Source organism: Microtus oregoni, unplaced genomic scaffold (genome assembly GCF_018167655.1).
Source record: "Microtus oregoni isolate MIOR12 unplaced genomic scaffold, Mior012 000024F_ref0000369, whole genome shotgun sequence".
Taxonomy (NCBI): Eukaryota; Metazoa; Chordata; class Mammalia; order Rodentia; family Cricetidae; genus Microtus; species Microtus oregoni.
In genome coordinates, this window is record NW_024543083.1 from 36,402,539 (window position 1) to 36,420,713 (window position 18,175).

General features: G+C 40.0%; 2 protein-coding genes across 2 annotated transcripts in view; both read left to right on the forward strand.

The window, feature by feature from the left end:
- The window catches only part of Nek1 (NIMA related kinase 1), a 554,120-nt gene that overhangs the window by 332,431 nt on the left and 203,514 nt on the right, over positions 1 to 18,175 (forward strand). The gene's annotated exons all lie outside the window — the stretch shown is intronic.
- Positions 1 to 18,175, forward strand: part of LOC121462253 (serine/threonine-protein kinase Nek1-like) — a 127,851-nt gene that overhangs the window by 82,737 nt on the left and 26,939 nt on the right. The window contains 1 exon segment of the mRNA XM_041673755.1: positions 13,774 to 13,913. Coding sequence (XP_041529689.1) covers positions 13,774 to 13,913 — 140 coding nt within the window.

Below are 18,175 nucleotides of genomic sequence, written 5' to 3' on the forward strand. Positions count from 1 at the left end.
TCTCCCTGGAAGTCCCATCTACTATCTCCTGTCTAGCTGTTGGCAATTCAGTCTTTATTAAAGCAATCAAAAGGTTCCTTGACAAAGACATAGCTTTATAGTATACAAGAAGATTATCCCATATAACTCAATAGCATCTTTGGAGGTTATTTGCCTCTTAATGTCTCATGAGAGATTTTATCTTTCTTTTACTTTTACTTTTTCATTTTTTAAAGTGTTTCTATTTCACATCTTTAATTTTTATTTATTTTTCCCCCCTGATTTTTATCATACATGCTCTTTGTGTATATATTATTGATGGAGGAAGGTCATTGGTTAAAAAAATAAAGAAACTGCTTGGCTGGCCCTCATAGGTTAGAACACAGGTGGGTGGAGAAAACAGAACAGAATGCTGGGAGGAAGAGGAAGTGAGCTCAGACCCACTGAGACAGTGGAGCTGATCTATTGAGAGCTCACCAAGACCAGCTGGACTGTGACTGAAAAAGCATGGGATAAAACTGGACTCTCTGAACATGGCGAACAATGAGGGCTGATGAGACACAAAGGACAATGGCACAGGGGTTTGATCCTACGTAATGTGATGGCTTTGTGGGAGCCTAGCCAGTTTCAATGTTCACCTTCCTAGATATGGACGGAGGTGGGAGGTCCTAGGTCTTACCACAGGGCAGAAAACCCTGACTGCTCTTTGGACTGGAGAGGGAGGGGGAAAGGAGTGGGGGGAGGGGGAGAAAGGTGGGAGGAGGGGGAGGGAAATGGGAGGCTGGGAGGAGGTGGAAACTTGTTTTTTTTTTCTCCTTCTCTCAATAAAAAACAAAAACAAAAAAAAAACACAAAACTGAAAGGTATAATATGTAGTAATAAGAGTGGCAGGCCCACGGCTAGCTTTACCCGAAATAACAACACACAAATTGTATTCATGTAAACACTGCTTGGCCCTTTAGCTCTAGCCGTTACTGGCTAATTCTGATATCCCGATCAACCCATCTCTAATAATCTGTGAGCACCGGTCTTACCGGGAAGATTCTAGCCTAAGTCCATTCTGGGTCGGAGCTGAATTGTGTGTGTCTGCCCGGGAGCGGGGCATGGCATCTCTTCTGAGATTTTCCTCTTGTTGAGTGGGTCTTAAGTCTGATTAGCAAGTTGCTGGTTATCGTCAAGGTGGTGCCACTACTGCACCCTTAAAGTTACCGTGCCGTGCTGGTCATTGTTGTTCATAGGCATCATAGCTGGGTATAACTGTTGGGTTTTCCCCTATTTTTGGAAGCTTGCATGAAACGTTCTGGTTCTATGAAAGCTAGTCATCAGAGCAGTTCTTCAGGTCAGTTCCAGCTGAGAGGCATCTGGGCCGTGCTTTAGCAATAGGCACACTCCACCTTGGGACTGGGAGGACAGTCAAGGGCTAAAATGTTTTAGGAGTCAGTCTCTTGGAGAATCCTGACCTGGTGTTGGGAATTCTGTTAGATTACTTGTAACACATTCTTAGCAGTACATTTCTATTATTGGACCTCTGCCTCTATTAATCCTATAATTATTTTCATAAAATAAATTTTTGCAAGTAAAATCCAAAATTTATAATGGCTGAATTATTTCTATTTAAGAAATAGTTTTGTGGCTAGAGAAATTGCTCAGTTAGTAAAGTATAAGCTTCAACACCTGAGTTTGAACGTCCAGCACCCACGTAGAGCCGGGCAGGGTAGTACCCAGCTGAAATCATAGTGCAGGAAGATCGCTGGCGTTGCTGTTGAGCCAACCTAATCAAATTGGTGAGCTCCATGTTTGGTGAGATCATGACTCAAAAAATAAGGTAGAGAGAAATGTAGGCCTCCTGTTTACACACACGTGCACATGCAAATGAACACATACACACACACAGAATAGGTTTTGTGCTATTAAAATTCATCAAAAATGAATGAAGTATATCCATTTCTCCATGTGCTAAAAAGCACCATTATAATTTACATAAAAGTATCTCTTTAATGAAAAATTAATTGTTTGCTTAAATTCATATTTTTATATCTGAAATTGACTGTTTTGTCTATTTGCCCCTATATATAATTAAATTGCCAGAATTCTTTAATCTTTAACTGTGTTTCAAAATAACATCATTTTGTTTTTCAATCTAGTTGAGTGTCCTTTTTATTGGTAAAGTATTTAATTATGTTTCTCTTAAACTTAGAAATGTTAAATTCTGTTGCTTACTCTAAATAGCAGACATTAGAAGATATAAACTACCAGAATAGTTTTATAGTCTTCAGCATTAAACCCAAAGGCGTTATCAGACATAAGCGCTATCATTATTACTTATGTACTTTCTTTCTATGTGTTATTGTGCACGTGTGTCTGTAGGCACCAGTAGTCAAACTCAAGGCATTGTTCCTTAGACATTGTGCACTTTGGTTTTTGAGATAGCGCCTCTCATTGGCCTGGAGCTTCCCAGTTAGGCTAGGCTAGCTCACCACCATGCCCAGGAATCCCTGTCTCTGCCTCTCAGCACTGGGATTACAAGCACACATCACATGGTAAGCGTTTTACATGGGTGCTGGAATCAAACTCAAGTCCTCATGTTTGCTTGGCAAGCACTTTAATCGGAACCATTCGCCAGCTCCCCATGTGCTATCTGTGTAGCTGTCATTAGCCCGAGCTTTTGAATTTATTGCTATTTACTAGGCTAATACTCACATTGTGTGATGCTTTTGAATATTGGTGTCCTCTTAAACTTTAATTGAGCTTTAAAAACTTCTATTTGAAGTGCTTACTCTGGAAGATTTTAGCCACAATGCAGATATCATGTAGATTTCTGTGAGAGAAGAGGCAAGAAGGAAAACAGAAGAAACCTAGCAATCCATGGCCGTTTCAGACTAGAACAAAAGTTTTCACATCCATTCTGAGATCAGGAAAGCCGTCACTGGGCCAGTGTAGTAAACAGTAAGATTGATAATGGTAGTCAAAACTTCATAACTGAACCATTAAAGTAAAAATTATAAGTAATCCATTAAACTAAAATAGTGTGACCTAACTTCTTACAACGATTTTCACTGCTCAATCAGGTCTTTTTGTATTAAGTTAAATTACTTGTGTCCTGTTTCTAACAAAGTCTTCTCTCACCCACTTGCCTTCTCAGGGGCTTTGCTCCATTGCTTTTCTGCTCCGGCCCATCTTTTCTATAGTGGATCATTTCTTCAGTGTCCTAAGAAATCTCATCGTAAAATGCAAGCCTGGCTTGACCACATGTCTTGTTTACTCACCCACCATCTGTTTCTCTGCTATTCATGTCTACACATCTTAAATATGCTGTAGTCTCTACACATGCATTCACTCCCAAGTACATTCTGCACGGCTTTCGACTAACCTGCTCTTGTCGAGGTCGGCAGTTGGTAGTACACTGCCATTCCTGAACCCGTTCTCTCCTTTCTTGATGCTGCTACTTCTCAGCAGTATTATTTTTTTTTCAATCTCTGGTAACATTTATTTGTCATTTGGGACACGCTCCTTTTCTGTCTTCTTAAGGTGGAATCTTGGGTGGCTAATCTTAAGCCTTTCTTCTTTTCCCATATGAGCATATAGAGTTGAACTTCTCTCTGACTATGGTGGTTGCTGTTCTCCAGAAACTACTTCCTCTGCTCATTGTCATTCAGGCCTTGAGACAAGTGTCTTGTTGGCTACTATAGTAGGCCAAGCTGGCTGGCCCAGAAGCTCCCAGGAAGTCTCCTATTCCCTCCCACAGGGGCTGTAAATAGTACAACCATATTGGCCTAACCTGGGTTCTGGAAATCCAAACTAAGATTTTTTACACTTGAACAGCAAGCACTGGACCAACTGAGCCATCTACCCTGCCAAAGTCTCACTTTGTAACCAGTATGAAGTCTCTTTAACATAAGCATCCATATGATGTCATCAATGTGACTGTATTTGCACCTGTGATTCTACTTGAGTACTTGTTTTGTTCAAAACAGAAACAAAATAGCAAAGCTTTTATTTTTTTTCCTTTATTTGGGATTCAATGTTTTTAGGATTTCATCTACTCTTTCTACTAGTAGCTTCCTCATATACTTCTTTTCAAAACTTAAATGATCATTCTGCTTTCAAAATAAATCTTTAGCTTCTCATAAATTCTCTTCCAGTAATATTGTACAACCCTGTGTGTAATTGAGAACCTCACAGTGTTACTGCTGCTTCCATCTTTCTGCCTACCTCTGTGTACTTTTTTTCTTCCACTTTGAGAATCAACATTAACTTTGAGAATCAACATTTCTTGTCTAGGCTGTTGATAGCTTTTTTCTTTTTTCCATACTCAGTTTTAAAGAATATATCTACTAGATATAGGGTTATGGTCTTCAAGGTTACACTTGTTTTTGACAAGTTTGTCAGGGAGTAACCCTCATTCCCTTGTATTTAGTGTTCCTTTTAGTATTCAACTACTTTAGAGTACAGGTGTATGTATATCCTTCTTGGAAACTGCTTATTCATTTCCTGACTTCTCTGACCCAAATAATCACACAGAAACTATATTAATTACAGCACTGTTTGTCCAATAGCTTAGGCATATTCCTAGCTAGCTCTTACATCTTAAATTACCTTTTTCTATTAATTTGTGTATTTCCGCAAGGCTGTGGCTTACTGATAAAGTTTCAGCATCTCTCTCCTTTGGCAACTACATGCCTTTGTCTTCTTTCCTCCTCTATTTCTACTTGGAATTCCCACCTTGCCTATTCTGCCCTGCCATAGGCCAAAGTAGCTTCTTTATTAGCCAATGATAATAAAGTATATTCATAGCATACAGAGGGGAATCCCCCATCAGAGTCTTTTGATGGTATAGTTGTCATCAAGTCTTTAAACCTTTAGCTATTAGTTTTGTGCCTTTTCTACTGTCTTCCTGAGTCCAATTACATACATATTAGACTATTTGATACAATGTCATAAGTTACTGAACCTTCATTCATTTTGGTTTTCCATGGAGTAGATTTTGTCATGTGTTCAAATTTGCCTGTCTTCCTTTCTATAGTAATAAGCTATTCTCATTCAATAAAAAAAGTCATTTAAGTATTGCTTTAGCATTCAAGTTGCTGTTTTTATCTACTGGTTTTCCTACTAGTTTAGGGTCTTTTCATCTTGCTCCTCATATGTTCTGTAATTGTTTAAAGCTGGACATCATAAATATCACGTGGCGAGTATCTGGGGTCTGTTGTCATACTTTTAACATGTGTTGGGCTTTTTCAGATAGTTCATTTACCTCTCAGTCCATTTTATATTTTCAAGCTTTTTCAGCTTTATTGCAGCAGATATAAAATTATTTACCATAGAGCTAGTTCAAGTTGTTACCTCTGACCTTCTGCGGCCTCCACAGCATGCCCAGATTCTCATTGAAGACACTCCTCACATCTGGTCAAAGTGCAGTCGTCTCCTCTACCTGCATGAGCCTTGAGAATTCTTCAGCCTTCTTAACCAGTCTTCCTCACTCCATTTCCATCTGTAACCTTTTGCCCCAATTCAAACCAGAGCCGTTTTTAATGTTAGGTATCATATCAAGTGGAGAGTTTCACTCTACATGTACATGTAAGACCTTGCAGGGTTTTGTATCCTTTTTGCCTAGTGGAACTCAATCTTCATTTTGTTAGTCTAGGAAGTTCACACAGACTTCAGGTATGTCCTTTTCAGACAGAAGACCAGTTTAATGGCTGGATACACCTCATTTGTTTCTGTCACCCCAGAATCACTATCTTAGTTGCATGTTGTTTAGTATCTACGTTGTTTTATCTGTTTTATCCTGTTTTCTAGTTGTTTTGTGGGAGGCTAAGTCTAGCCCTTGATAGTCTTTCACAGCAAGAACAGGAGTCCTCAGTAGATAAATGTTAGTTTGTCAAGGCCATATCTTGAGCCTTTCTGCTGGCACTGCCCACAAATACTCTCTGACCTTAATTAAAGTGGGGACACATTTTATGAATCAAATCTTTCTGCTGTCACTTGCGTCTTTAGTCCACCCACTAGCCATGTCATCCAGTTGTTTTAACTCATCTTCCTCATTCTCTTTCTTTGCCCCAATTCAAACCTGAAGCATTTTTAATGTTAGCTATTATATCACACCAGTACTATGCTTAAGACCTGACATTTTCTGCTGCTGTTAAATTGCATTCCTTCTTCACCATGGTCTGTAAAATTTGACAAGACATTAACCACCTCTCTGACTCACCTCCCAGTTGCTCTCATCCTCTTTCCCCTTGGTAGTCAAACCCTTCCTATGTTAGAGACTTTGCCTTGACCCAGATTGAGCTTCTCTTTGTTCTTTTCAATTCTAACGCATTTTTCCAGTGTTTCTCTGTAGCTTTGGAGCCTGTCCTGGAACCAGCTCTTGTAGACCAGGCTGGCCTCGAACTCACAGAGATCTGCCTGCCTTTGTCTTTGCCTCCTGAGTGCTGGGATTAAAGGCATGTACCACCAAAGCCCAATGAATTCTAACTCATTTTTTACTTTCAGGTATCATTTCTCAAATGTTATCTTCAGAAGCCTTGAGCACAGTAATTTCCATCCAAAGTTACCTTTTTATTTATTTTATAATTCATAGAATTCATCTTATTTTTGTTTATCTTCCGCTAGAATATTATCTCCTTCAGGCTAAGAACCTTACTTACAAATTTTACACACACCAACACACACACACATACACACACATATTCATAGTTATAGCCCATGCCATGAATGATAGATAAATATTTGGTAACTAAATGGATGAATAGCAGACATATGGCCCTCCCTGCCATAGCAGACTGAAACTATGCATCAAGATAAATAATCCCTCCCTTTAAAAAATGTACATATGAGCCAATGAAATGATTCAATGAGTATATGTAATTACCTCCAAGCCAGACAACCCAAGTTCAGTACCCAGGACCCACATGGTTAAAAAAATAAAAAAACCAACAACTCCTGCAAGTTATCCTGTTACTTCCAGTAGTGCACCATGGCACACAAATGTGTACCTACCCACATACAAACATATAATTAAAAAATTTAAGTATATACATACATGAACATAATTAAAATAGTGATGAGTGAGACTGCTGGTTCATATTCTAGCTAAAGTCTTTTAGTTGTTTAAGTGCCTTACTTGGTTTCTCATATGTAAAGTAGGGGTAATAATGGTTTGTTGCCCATAGAATACTAAAAGAGTGAGACCAAGTAAGTGAAGCACTTATGTTCTGCTTGTTTTTCTAGCTGTGTACTCAGTAAGTGTTAGATGCCGTCACCAAGGAGGATGAGAATTACAGGAACTCTTAGCAGTTGCAGGAGTTTCTAAGACAGTAATTGTGCACTGTAAGCTTTGTTTATTTCATTGACCTCAAAGTACATTCCTATAGATAATAATATACATTTTTTTCAAAGCTCTGAGGAAGGCATTTGGCATTTCTACTGTAATGAGGGGTAAGCAGGTTGTATTTAACATGATTAAACATTACACAGGATGTACAGTCAAAATTACATGGTACCCTGTTAATATGTACAATTTTTATGTTTTCATGTATCAGTAAAATCAATTTAAGAAAATAAAACTAGTTAACAAATAAACTGAAAAAAAGAAACTGAAGTACATTCTTGATTGTGCTTCATCTTTCAATATCCAGTACATATAAAAAAAGTTAGTTCCTAAAAGGCATTGTGTATACTAGAAATATTCACATCAGGAATTTATTCACCTATGATAGTTGCTAAATGCAAGATCTATTTGCACAAAAAGATTTGTCTTCAGTTTATGCTAATGTTCCTTTGTGGCCTCGCCTTGCTTTGTGCACAGCGTGAGAAACTCTCCAGAAAACTTTATGTATTCGTCTTAAGAATGTCATTGCAAATGTTGTTTGGCACATCTGTGTCTTTCATGGTCCTAAACTGGGTTAAGTGAATCATTAGCATCAATTCAGTCGATGCTTATCAAGTGGTAGTGTATGCTAGGTGCTCTGTTTATAGTAATGATACGATGTTTGTAAACTGAGTTAAGTAAATCATTAGCATCCATTCAGTAGATGCACATCAAGCTGTACTGTACGCTAGGTGCGATGTTTATAATAATGATGTGATGTTTGTAACCAAGAGAGGGAGTGAATAAGTGGAAAACAGTTGTGACAGTTCCTACAGTGGAGAAATGAAAATGGATAGTGTGCCAGCAAAGAAGAAATGCTTACGTCTGCATTAGGGTTAAGAAAGGAAGGTTTGGTGCAGAAGTTTGAAAGGTCTGGACCTTCAAGAGCATTTAAAGCAAACCAACTTGGCATGGAGCAGCACAGTGTGCTTGAGGTACTGGGGCCTGTGAAGGAGCTGAGGCTGGAGCAGAGACTTGCCAGTTAAGAACTCTAGCTGCTCTTCTCAGCTTGATTTCCAGAACCCACATACATGGTGGCTCACTCTGTATAACCGCAGTCCCAGGGAATCGAGGGGTCTCTACATACATGGTGGCTCACTCTGTGTAACCGCAGTCCCAGGGAATCGAGGGGTCTCCACATACATGGTGGCTCACTCTGTGTAACCGCAGTCCCAGGGAATCGAGGGGTCTCCTCTGGCCTTGCAGTTACTGTACACATGTGTTACACAGACTGACATGCAGGCAAGCACTCACACACATTTAAAAAAGCAAAAACCAAAACTTTGTTAAAATCTCAAAGTGTGAATAAAGTAGTTTACCAGTCATTTTTGTTCCTAATCAATAGTTTTCAAATGTGTGGCTTAGTCAGAGCTTTGTGGGGGGGACGGGTGGGGGGAGATTGTATATGTATTTTTTCCAATAAGAAACACACTTTCTGAAGAGATCAAAGTGTTTTTTGGCTCAGATTATTCCTGTCTCCTTGCTCGTCTCCTATCTCTGCCGCACAGTTTAATAGACATATCTTCAGAAGCCTAAGAGTCAGGAAATACTAAGGCATACATCGAATGTACTTTAAATAGGTTGTTTTGCAAAGCCCAAATGTAGTATTAGTTAACTGAATTGTACAGTTATGCACACACACGGATAGTAATTAGTGTTTTAGTTAATCACTGTAAGACAGGTCAGGTAAGGAGAGTAATACTTTGATGGCCGTTGTCCATCAGTGGGGATGTAAGTGATGGCTGAAGCAAGCACAAGTCTATTCTGCCTTTCACACTATTTCCTTATACAGTGGTCCAGACAAGTTGAAGACTATACCCAAGTGCATACATTGTAGTTAAGACTGTGTATTATCCATCAGCGAGCCATTAGCAACTGCTACAGTAGTCGCTAACATTAAGTAAAAGATTTATCTATGTCATAGTCAAAGTGAAATGAGAGTTATAAACTGTGCTGCATTTCTGAGGCTAGGAAATATGAGTTGTTTAGGGGAAGCTTTTCCTGGTTTTGGCTCTGGAAAGATTTCTCTTCTTTGTACGGGACTCATTTTCCACCCAGGCTGGCTGCAAGCTTTCCACTTGTCTGTCTGTGCTTGCGGAGGACAGGTGTGCGTCAGCACAGCTGCTGCCTCCTTTAGATTTAGGAGTAAGTAATGGCTTCACGTCTGTTTCTTCTGCAAACAGAGAAGCACATTTCCTAAGGTAATTAAGTTCAGTGGATTGTTTTTAAAAATGTGGGTATAACAGTAAATGGATAGTCTCAACAGTAAATTTCAGAAAGTCTAAATAAAGTTACACTTTCCTCAGGATCTTGCTGGATTATCAGAGGAACAAAGCCCTTGCTTTTCTAACAGGCCCATTGTACAGTGTGGCTCACAACAGTGGTTACGCTTGTGGTGTCCTGCAAGGGCATAGATATGTGGGTGGTTGACTCAGATAGCAAGTAAGGAGATGATAAGGTTAATACTTTGATAGAGATGAACTAATTTCACCAAGACTCTAGCCTGGACAAGTAACTAGTCACTTTGTTGAAGGTGGAGGAATTTCTAGTCAAACTTCTTTATAGCATTTTGTGTTCTACCTGTAGAGCATTCATTCTAAAAAATTCTTCAATATGGAGTATTTGAGGCACAGAGTAGCCATGTGTCTGGACAGAGTTGAGAAAGATATACTTTTGGCATGCACAGTTGGCCTGGCCGTTTCCTGGGCTGTTTGAATCACTTTATGTCTCCTCCTTTGCTATTCGAAATAGTAGCAGTGCTTCCAGAGAGCGTCAGGTGTGAGTCTCGATGCCTTTATGATAAACTGTTATTATGAATGCTTTGTCACACACAATTGCAAACAGAGAGACAACTAAAGAGCTTCAGTGGGCAGCATCCAGTTAGACTGTGACGGGGCAGCTAGTACAGTTTTGTTCTTTACTCTCTGACAGAATGAAGTACCAGTTACGATCTTGTCCATGCCTAGTTTGTGGGGGGAAAGATCATATTTTTGGAGTAATATGGAGTATTCTTAATTTTCTGTTGTTACTAGAACAGTCTAACTCACTAAAATTCAAGCAAATGCATATTTAGGATTAGAAAACAGCCCGTTTCCATTATCTCTTGAGTAATTCAGCCTACTTTGATTTTACGAAGATGGCTAATAAATGTATAATACTAATTATCCATATAAGATAATCAACTTTGCCAACCATGTGTGCAGTCTCCTCCGTGTTGTTTTAGCAACGGTAGCATAACAATCTCATGCTCACAATCCTGTTGTCACCCATACACAAGAGCAACTTGTCCACAGTCATATAGTGAACTCCTGTAGCCATTAGGTACCAGAGCTATTCCCCAGAGGTTTTCACCCAAGAATCCTGCTTTCATATTGCAGCAATGCCTACAAGAACTTGTAGAGAGAAAAAACTAAACTTTGTATTTGTAATGACTGTTAAGGAAAATTATTGGTGTATTTCCTCCCTAAATTACTAATGTTTTCAGGGTTAATTCATTCCATGAGAACAAAAGGAGTGCAGTAGGCAACTATGTCTTAACTCCTTTTCAAATTCTCAGCCTTAAGATTGCAAGAGAGAGACTGGGGGAGAGAGAGAAGGCACAAGAGTCAGCCAGATGACATCCACAGCATCGGTTCTCTTTCTGGTACAGCCAGAAGTGCCTGGTTCTACCGCAGTGAGCAGCCCTCGAATCAGCCGTAGGTTATGCAGCATGAGCTTCATCCGTTTGAGCTCCAGCTTCAAGACACTCTAAGTTAGACCTGCTTTTTCCTGAGTACATGTCAATCTTTTACTTTGAAATCCATTTTTAAATAATAAACATCTCTTTTAATAAAGTCAGCAGTTATTTATAAAAAATAAAGGTTCCTGAGGGAACAATGTTGAGTATTTATGAAGCAAACTACTATATAGTATAGCTAGAGGATTACTAACTCATAGTTTATATTAAAACTTAAAAGGATTAAAAGAATTCTTTGATGTAGAATTTGATGTGCAGTCAGTAGTAACACTGACACTTAATTCATTCACTGCTTTATGTGATTCCCTTATTTTTAGGGGGAAAAAGCTAATTAATACTAAAAGTGAATAAAACATAGCGTTTGAAATGTAAGCTTCCCTAAAGCGTTGCTCTTGTTTAAATTTATAACAGTGCCAAATGCACTCTGGTATGAGCAGTTGAGGGGAAATCCATACCTGAAGTAAGCGCTCAAGCAGTGCTTTGAATCACCTGTCTGTTTAGGATTTCTTTCCATTGGAGCTAAGACAATAGAATATACTGTAAGCAACATAAAAAAGCCAAGAGAATCAAAACAGAAAAATGAAGGGATCTAGGACTATACCTCAGGGGTTTAATCTGGGTTTAACGTGCTCACGGCCTTAGCACCAGCAGATGAGAACAGAAATGTTCTGATATAATGTTTTTCCTGCGGAGAAAGATGAAGATCCATTTAAAACTTAAAAGCCCAGACTGCAGTGGCAGCACGTAACTGCAATCCCACGTGCTGCAGAGGGCAAGGCAGGAAGACTGTTAACTTCAGCCCAGCCCAGACAGCATCTACACAGATGCATGCAGTCTGTGAAGGAGGCCTACAAGGAGTTCTGTCGACACAAAGGTGTGTCCTACAAATACACTAGGAAATGAGTATTATCCTTGAGAAGAGCTGAGGTGTCAAATTACATGGCCCCTTGAAATACTGTCCTGATGGAATTATTTCATGATAGGATATAAAGTTATATTAATATGCATAGTGGCACATACATGGAACTGTAGAATTTGGCCAACAGAAGCAGAAGGATTACATCCTGGGCTAAGTATTGGGGAGGTATTTTAACTACTGAAAGGTATAAACTAAAATTGAGATGTATTTCTTTGGATAAGCTAAAGTTTTCTTAGCCTAAATATATGTATGGCATTCTCAAGTATAAGCATATAATTAATTTATTCTGTTCATTTGTGTTGATTAGCAATCATTTGCAAGATGCCTACTTTATATCTTCTGGCTTATTATATATATATATATATGTGTGTGTGTGTGTGTGTGTGTGTATATAATACGTATATCTATTTATATATCCCAAATCTCAGGAAGTCGGAAGCTGCATGTGGGTGAGATGCAGCCAGCCTCAGCACTGGGAGAGGTGCCTCAGCAGCACCGCTGCTGTCACTCCGTGCTCTAGCAAGTGGGATTTGTTTTGTTGTTTTTGTTGTTGTTAGTAACCATTTTTGCCAGTTTTACCGGTTTGTAACTGATAACCATTTTCCTTAAATGCTTTAATATATGAACTATGTCCAAATAATAGGAACATATCCTTTGTTATTCTGAAAAGGTTGCACTAATAAGATTGACCAGATATGCAAATTTCCATTAATACGTTAAGCACTGCGTTTTCTTCAAAGCCTTCCCTCTAACACCTCGTTATTTTCAGGGCCTGGTACTCAGATTCCACTGTCAGATTCCTCTAGGAACTTGTGTTTACAGTTACTTGTCTCGTGTCCTGACTGTCACATTCTCATTGTTGAAAGGCTGGCTAGTAGAGACTCTTCCTGGTATTCCTGCTCTTGTTCAACACTGATCGAAATGTCAACACCTACACTGTATGTGATTTTTCTTAGCACAGTTGGCTGAGTTCCTTCTCAGTGTTGTTATAAATGACTCAGAGCTTGTCCTTACAGCCGTCTCTTTGACCCCAATCAGCCCTGTTCTGGGGGATGCAGTCAGGGTTGTCTTTACACTGATGGAAGGTCCCTGGTTTAACAAACCACATAGCTAGCAGCAGCTCCTAAGAGCAAGTGGTGCGCAGGTTTCCGATTGTACATGATAGTGGCTCAGCACAGTCCAGAAAATTCTCTTCTGCTTTCAGCAAGTGTGCACAGGGAGAGTTGACCCGGTAAGGTGGGCGAACTACAGGATGGGTGAGAGAGAACAAGTGGGCACGTCTCACACCGCCTGATTCCCAGCAGACTTACTTTTCCAGGCCATGTGTGTCCCGCAGAAACCACTCCCACTCTAAAAGGTGACCAGCACGATTTCTGCGCTAAAGCCCAGTCATTACTTACAAGTTTAGTTTTCTTTGTAAAAATAATCTAAAGCTGAATTTTTAATCTAAAATTTTTTGACAATTTATTATGAATTTGCATCATTGCCATCCCTCCATCCCTCTCCAGCTCCTCCCGTGTACTCCCACATCTTCCCAAACTCATGATCTCTTTATTATTATTATTGGCACACACAGATACATATGTGTATTTGAGTTCATTTAGTGTTATTTATATGAGCCATATTTTAAGAAAATTAGTTTCTAACCTCAGGCAAGTCACCTTTGAATCCTTTAAATCTAAATACATAATTTAAATATTATCTCTGATTTTTGTCCTTCTGTTTTTAATTCTCTTCCTCCTAATAAGCAATCTGTCACCCTCTTTGTAGATGCTGAGGACGTGCTCACTCCCAGATCTTTCCAAGCTGTTCAGAACCCTGATGGACGTTCCCACTGTAGGAGATGTTCAACAGGACAGTCTGGAGATAGAGGAGCTTGAAGATGAGCACAGTAAAGATTCCGAAGACACGTGAGTACAAAGCCATTAACAAATGAGATTGCCGCTGTGATGTCTGAGCCTTTAAAGAGTCCAGAGAGCATGGCCTACAGCTGGCTTCTCATCACCCTTCAAGTTCTTACAACTTGGTCAAATACAGTCGGCCTCTTGATTCTGGATATCTGCTTCTAAATGATTACTACCTCATCTGATGCATATGAAACATTTATATTTGTGTTCACTGTCTTTTTTCCCCATTGACGTCCATCTAGTACACTGATGCGACTAGAGTAAGAGATTACTAAGTAGTGATTAAATTAATTTTCACAGGGTAATTGACTACAGTCTCCATTATACTAGGAATGAAGTGGGAAGTTGGGAAGTATTAAATGCTCCACATTTTCTCAGGAAAATGCCTGAAAGTTTCATGTCTGCCTTGGACATGTTTCATTTTAGGCTGTGTCAGTGGTAAGGTAGAGTAGTTATTTTATTTGTATGATATATGTGGGAGTGGGGGGCAGGGTAACCATGAGAGAGAGAGTGTATGTTGTGTGTAACTTCATTGTTTTCACAAAATTCCTATCTTGTGATTCATGTGAATTATAGAACTCAGGAAGGAAGTGTAACGATATTTCTGAAAGTTAAGGGAAATGTTGGCCAAGCCTCTGATAAAAATCATTCTTGACCTCTTCAGTTTTAGCCTTCCAAGCACGTCAGGCAAGTATCACTAACGTGGGGGAGCTAAAAGCTAAGTATCCTGTCATGAAGTGCTAGGAAAAGTGTCGTGTAGGGTCTAGTGCTGGGGATGCAGGGCTGTAGCTCTGGGGTAGAGGAGCTTAGCTCGGGCGAGGCCCAGTTTGAGGCAGGATCGCTGCACCTGGCATTGGTACTTTGCAAGTTCCTAACGAGCTGTCCGTTCTCATCAGTCCTCATAGAGACCTGTGAGTGGTTGGGAGGGACCCTTTCGTCATGCTTCATTGTGCTCACTGGTGGACACAATGTTTAGCACCTGGGTGGGTGCAAATTGCTAGGTAATGGATTTTGTGGAGGGTTTTTCCCAAATAGAACTAAAATGAACAGTTTTTAACTGAGCCAGCTGTAAACGAATTCTTCCTAAAGTACTATTCCAGATTTACTAGTTGTTTGTCATTGAAAACTGATTTTGGTTCATGTATTTATCAAGATTTTATAATGGGAAAGCAAACTAAAAACTAAATTTGGGACCAGATTTCAGATTATCTGACACAGGTTTTTGAATGCTGATTTCATAAAATATACAATCTTCTCAGGTTTTCCTTAGGGTGGCAGTCAGGCCAATCTCACTCACTGACTCCAACATGCCTTGGCCAGTATTTACTCATGCTCACAGGTGGGGTTGCTAGTCAATAGTCAGGTCCACAAAGTCCAATGGCTAGTCAGTGTACTAAGTACCAAATAAAGGTACTTCTGTGAAAATGATTGTTTTCTCTTTCCAGTAATGTAAAATGTCTTCAGGTCCTTACCTAGTGTTTGTATTGGGAGTTGAGTGTAAACTTTTGGGGAGGTCATCATGAGCATCCCTAACTTAAATTGCATTTCTAGTAGATGAGACCTGTGTTTAGGATCCCTCAGCAGACGCCTTCACACATCCAGACTCTCACAGAACTCTGTCCTCAGAGAGCAGCCTTGAGTATGCTTCTGAGTTACTGTACAAGAGCTCAAGGTTTGTCTGCTGCGCATTGCTGAGGCTTTGAGCCATGGCATACTTTGATTTACACTTTTCATGTCTCTACCATGAGCTTCATTTGGATAAAATTTAAAAATTGGTTGAAACTGCTTAGTAAACTAATGTGCTATATAAATATAAGGTCTTACTATATGAATTAATTTTTTTTCTACATTTTAAATCTCATAAAGATAGGAATTTTTTGCTTTGAAGACAAAATTCTCCTGTTAGGATTATGGTAGTTGATTTATTCTTGGGAAAATCTACTTACATGTTTAGAAATGTTTTCAAGAATATGCACAGAAGTTTCTGTTGGCTATTATGTTCACTTTATACAGACACTATACAAGACCTTGACTCTTATTGCTACAAGTGCAAATGCCTTCACCGTGCCCTCCCTTCCTCTTCATCCATAATGTGGGCAAATCCTCCACCAACGTATCCTATAGGGATGCTTTTTCTAGCTTCCATTGCTTCGCAGGAAATCCTTTAAAACCATTCCCTAAGTCTTTCTAGCAGACATGTGCAGTTTCCGGCATCTGTCCTTCCTTTACAGCATCGGTGCATGTTATGCACCAGCGGTAGTCAACACGACATTCTGTCTGCAGGCTGCAGCAGATGCTGATCTGTGACCAGATACCAGGTAGCTGTATGTGGTCTTTTTGTTTTCCTTTTTTTATTTATTATTATTTATTATTTTTATTTTTATTTTTTTATTGAGAAAAGGAAAAGAAAAGTTTCCCCCTCCTCCCAGCCTCCCATTTCCCTACCCCTCCTCCCACTTTTCTCCTCCTCCCCCCACTCCTCTCCCCCTCCCTCTCCAGTCCAAAGAGCAGTCAGTGTTCCCTGCCCTGTGGAAAGTCCAAGGTCCTCCCGCCTCCGTCCATGCCTAGGAAGGTGAACATCCAAACTGGCTAGGCTCCCACAAAGCCAGAACATGAAGTAGGATCAAAACCCCTTGCCATTGTTCTTGGCTTCTCATCAGCCCTCATTGTTCGCCATGTTCAGAGAGTCCGGTTTTATCCCATGCTTTTTCAGTCATAGTCCAGCTGGCTGTATGTGGTCTTGATCAAGGTTCTGAAGCAATGGAGTGGCATTTGGAAGTAAAAATACAAAACTTCCACTTGCTCCCTCCTACACACTGAACCCAGTCCAGCCAACCTGAACCAAGATAAGAGAGCACCAAGAGGGAACCGAGAACTACACAGCTCAGCACCATGCGGGTGTGCCAGAACTCACTCCAAGAGATTAATTAGTTCTGTTGGCAGGTTGATTAAGAAAAGCTGCTTGCTTTTGCTTTTTTTTTTCCTAGTGGGCAATTGTCTTTAGTTTTAATTGCTGTATTAAAATACCTAACAAAAGCAACTTAAAGGCAAAAGGGTTTGTTTGGCTCATAGTTCCAGAGGTGAAGATACTGTCCATAAGGGCAGAAAGGCATGACGGGAGCTTGCAGTCAGCCCAATCACAGTGCATTAGCAGTCTGGAACCACAGAACAGTAAGTAGAGGCAGGCTATACATCCTGAAATACCACTCCCAGTGACATGCGCCCTCCAGAAAGGTTCCAACTCCAAATGTTCTAGACATAACCTTTCCGAACAGTACCACCAGCTGGGGACCAAGTACTCAAACACTCGAGCCTAAGAGGGACATTGCACGTTCAAACAATAACAAGCCGTCAATCTGGAGACACATAATCTATCAGAGAACTAAGAATACGTCACAGCTGAATACTCAGCATAGAAAGGATGTCTGTATCACTTCTTCCAAGACTGAGGAAACATCCAGAAAGGGGGTGAAAAGGATGCAGGACCTGGAGTAAGGACTGGAGTGCTGTAGAATACTGTCTTCCTGGCATGACATGACCGTTGCACTCTAAACCCTTAGCAGTTGTGATAGCCTGCACAAGACAGCCTATCAGTGTTCCTTGAGGAGCTGGGAGGGGCCCAGGAACCCCTACTCTCCTTGAGGCTCTATCGGCAGATAATGACTGCTGGGGAAAGACATTTTCTTCAGCTCTGTAGCCACTGATGAGTTACCTGTAAATAACTCTTTACACATGCTCCTGTAAACAACCTATTTAAACTCATATGGGGCACACACACATGCACACACACACAAGTAGAAGCATAGTAACGAAAAGGATCAAGAGCAGTGGGGGAGACACAAGAAAGGATAATGGGGAATGACTATGATCAAAACGCACACATGTAAGAAAAGATCTATAATTGATATATGCTAATAAAACATCAAAAATATCACCTCACTGTATACATAACAAATATACTCAGGTTGGTAGGTTTATTGTCCATCACTAACAAACATATAATTCCAACCCTTCCTCTCCCAGCTTCTGGAGAAAATATTAGAGCCATTCCATAAGCAAGATGGCTGTCACCAAGCCTTTCTAGAACTTTCCATTTTATTTATAGACTGAGCATGGCTCTGTCACATGCTCTGCAGCATCACCAAACAGGATGGGAGTTAATTTGCTCTCCCACAACTATGGGACCAACACTGCCTCTGCGTTTATGCGCACGTAGATTTTAATAGCCAACATCTTCCCAAATCAGTTTTCTCACAATTAAACAC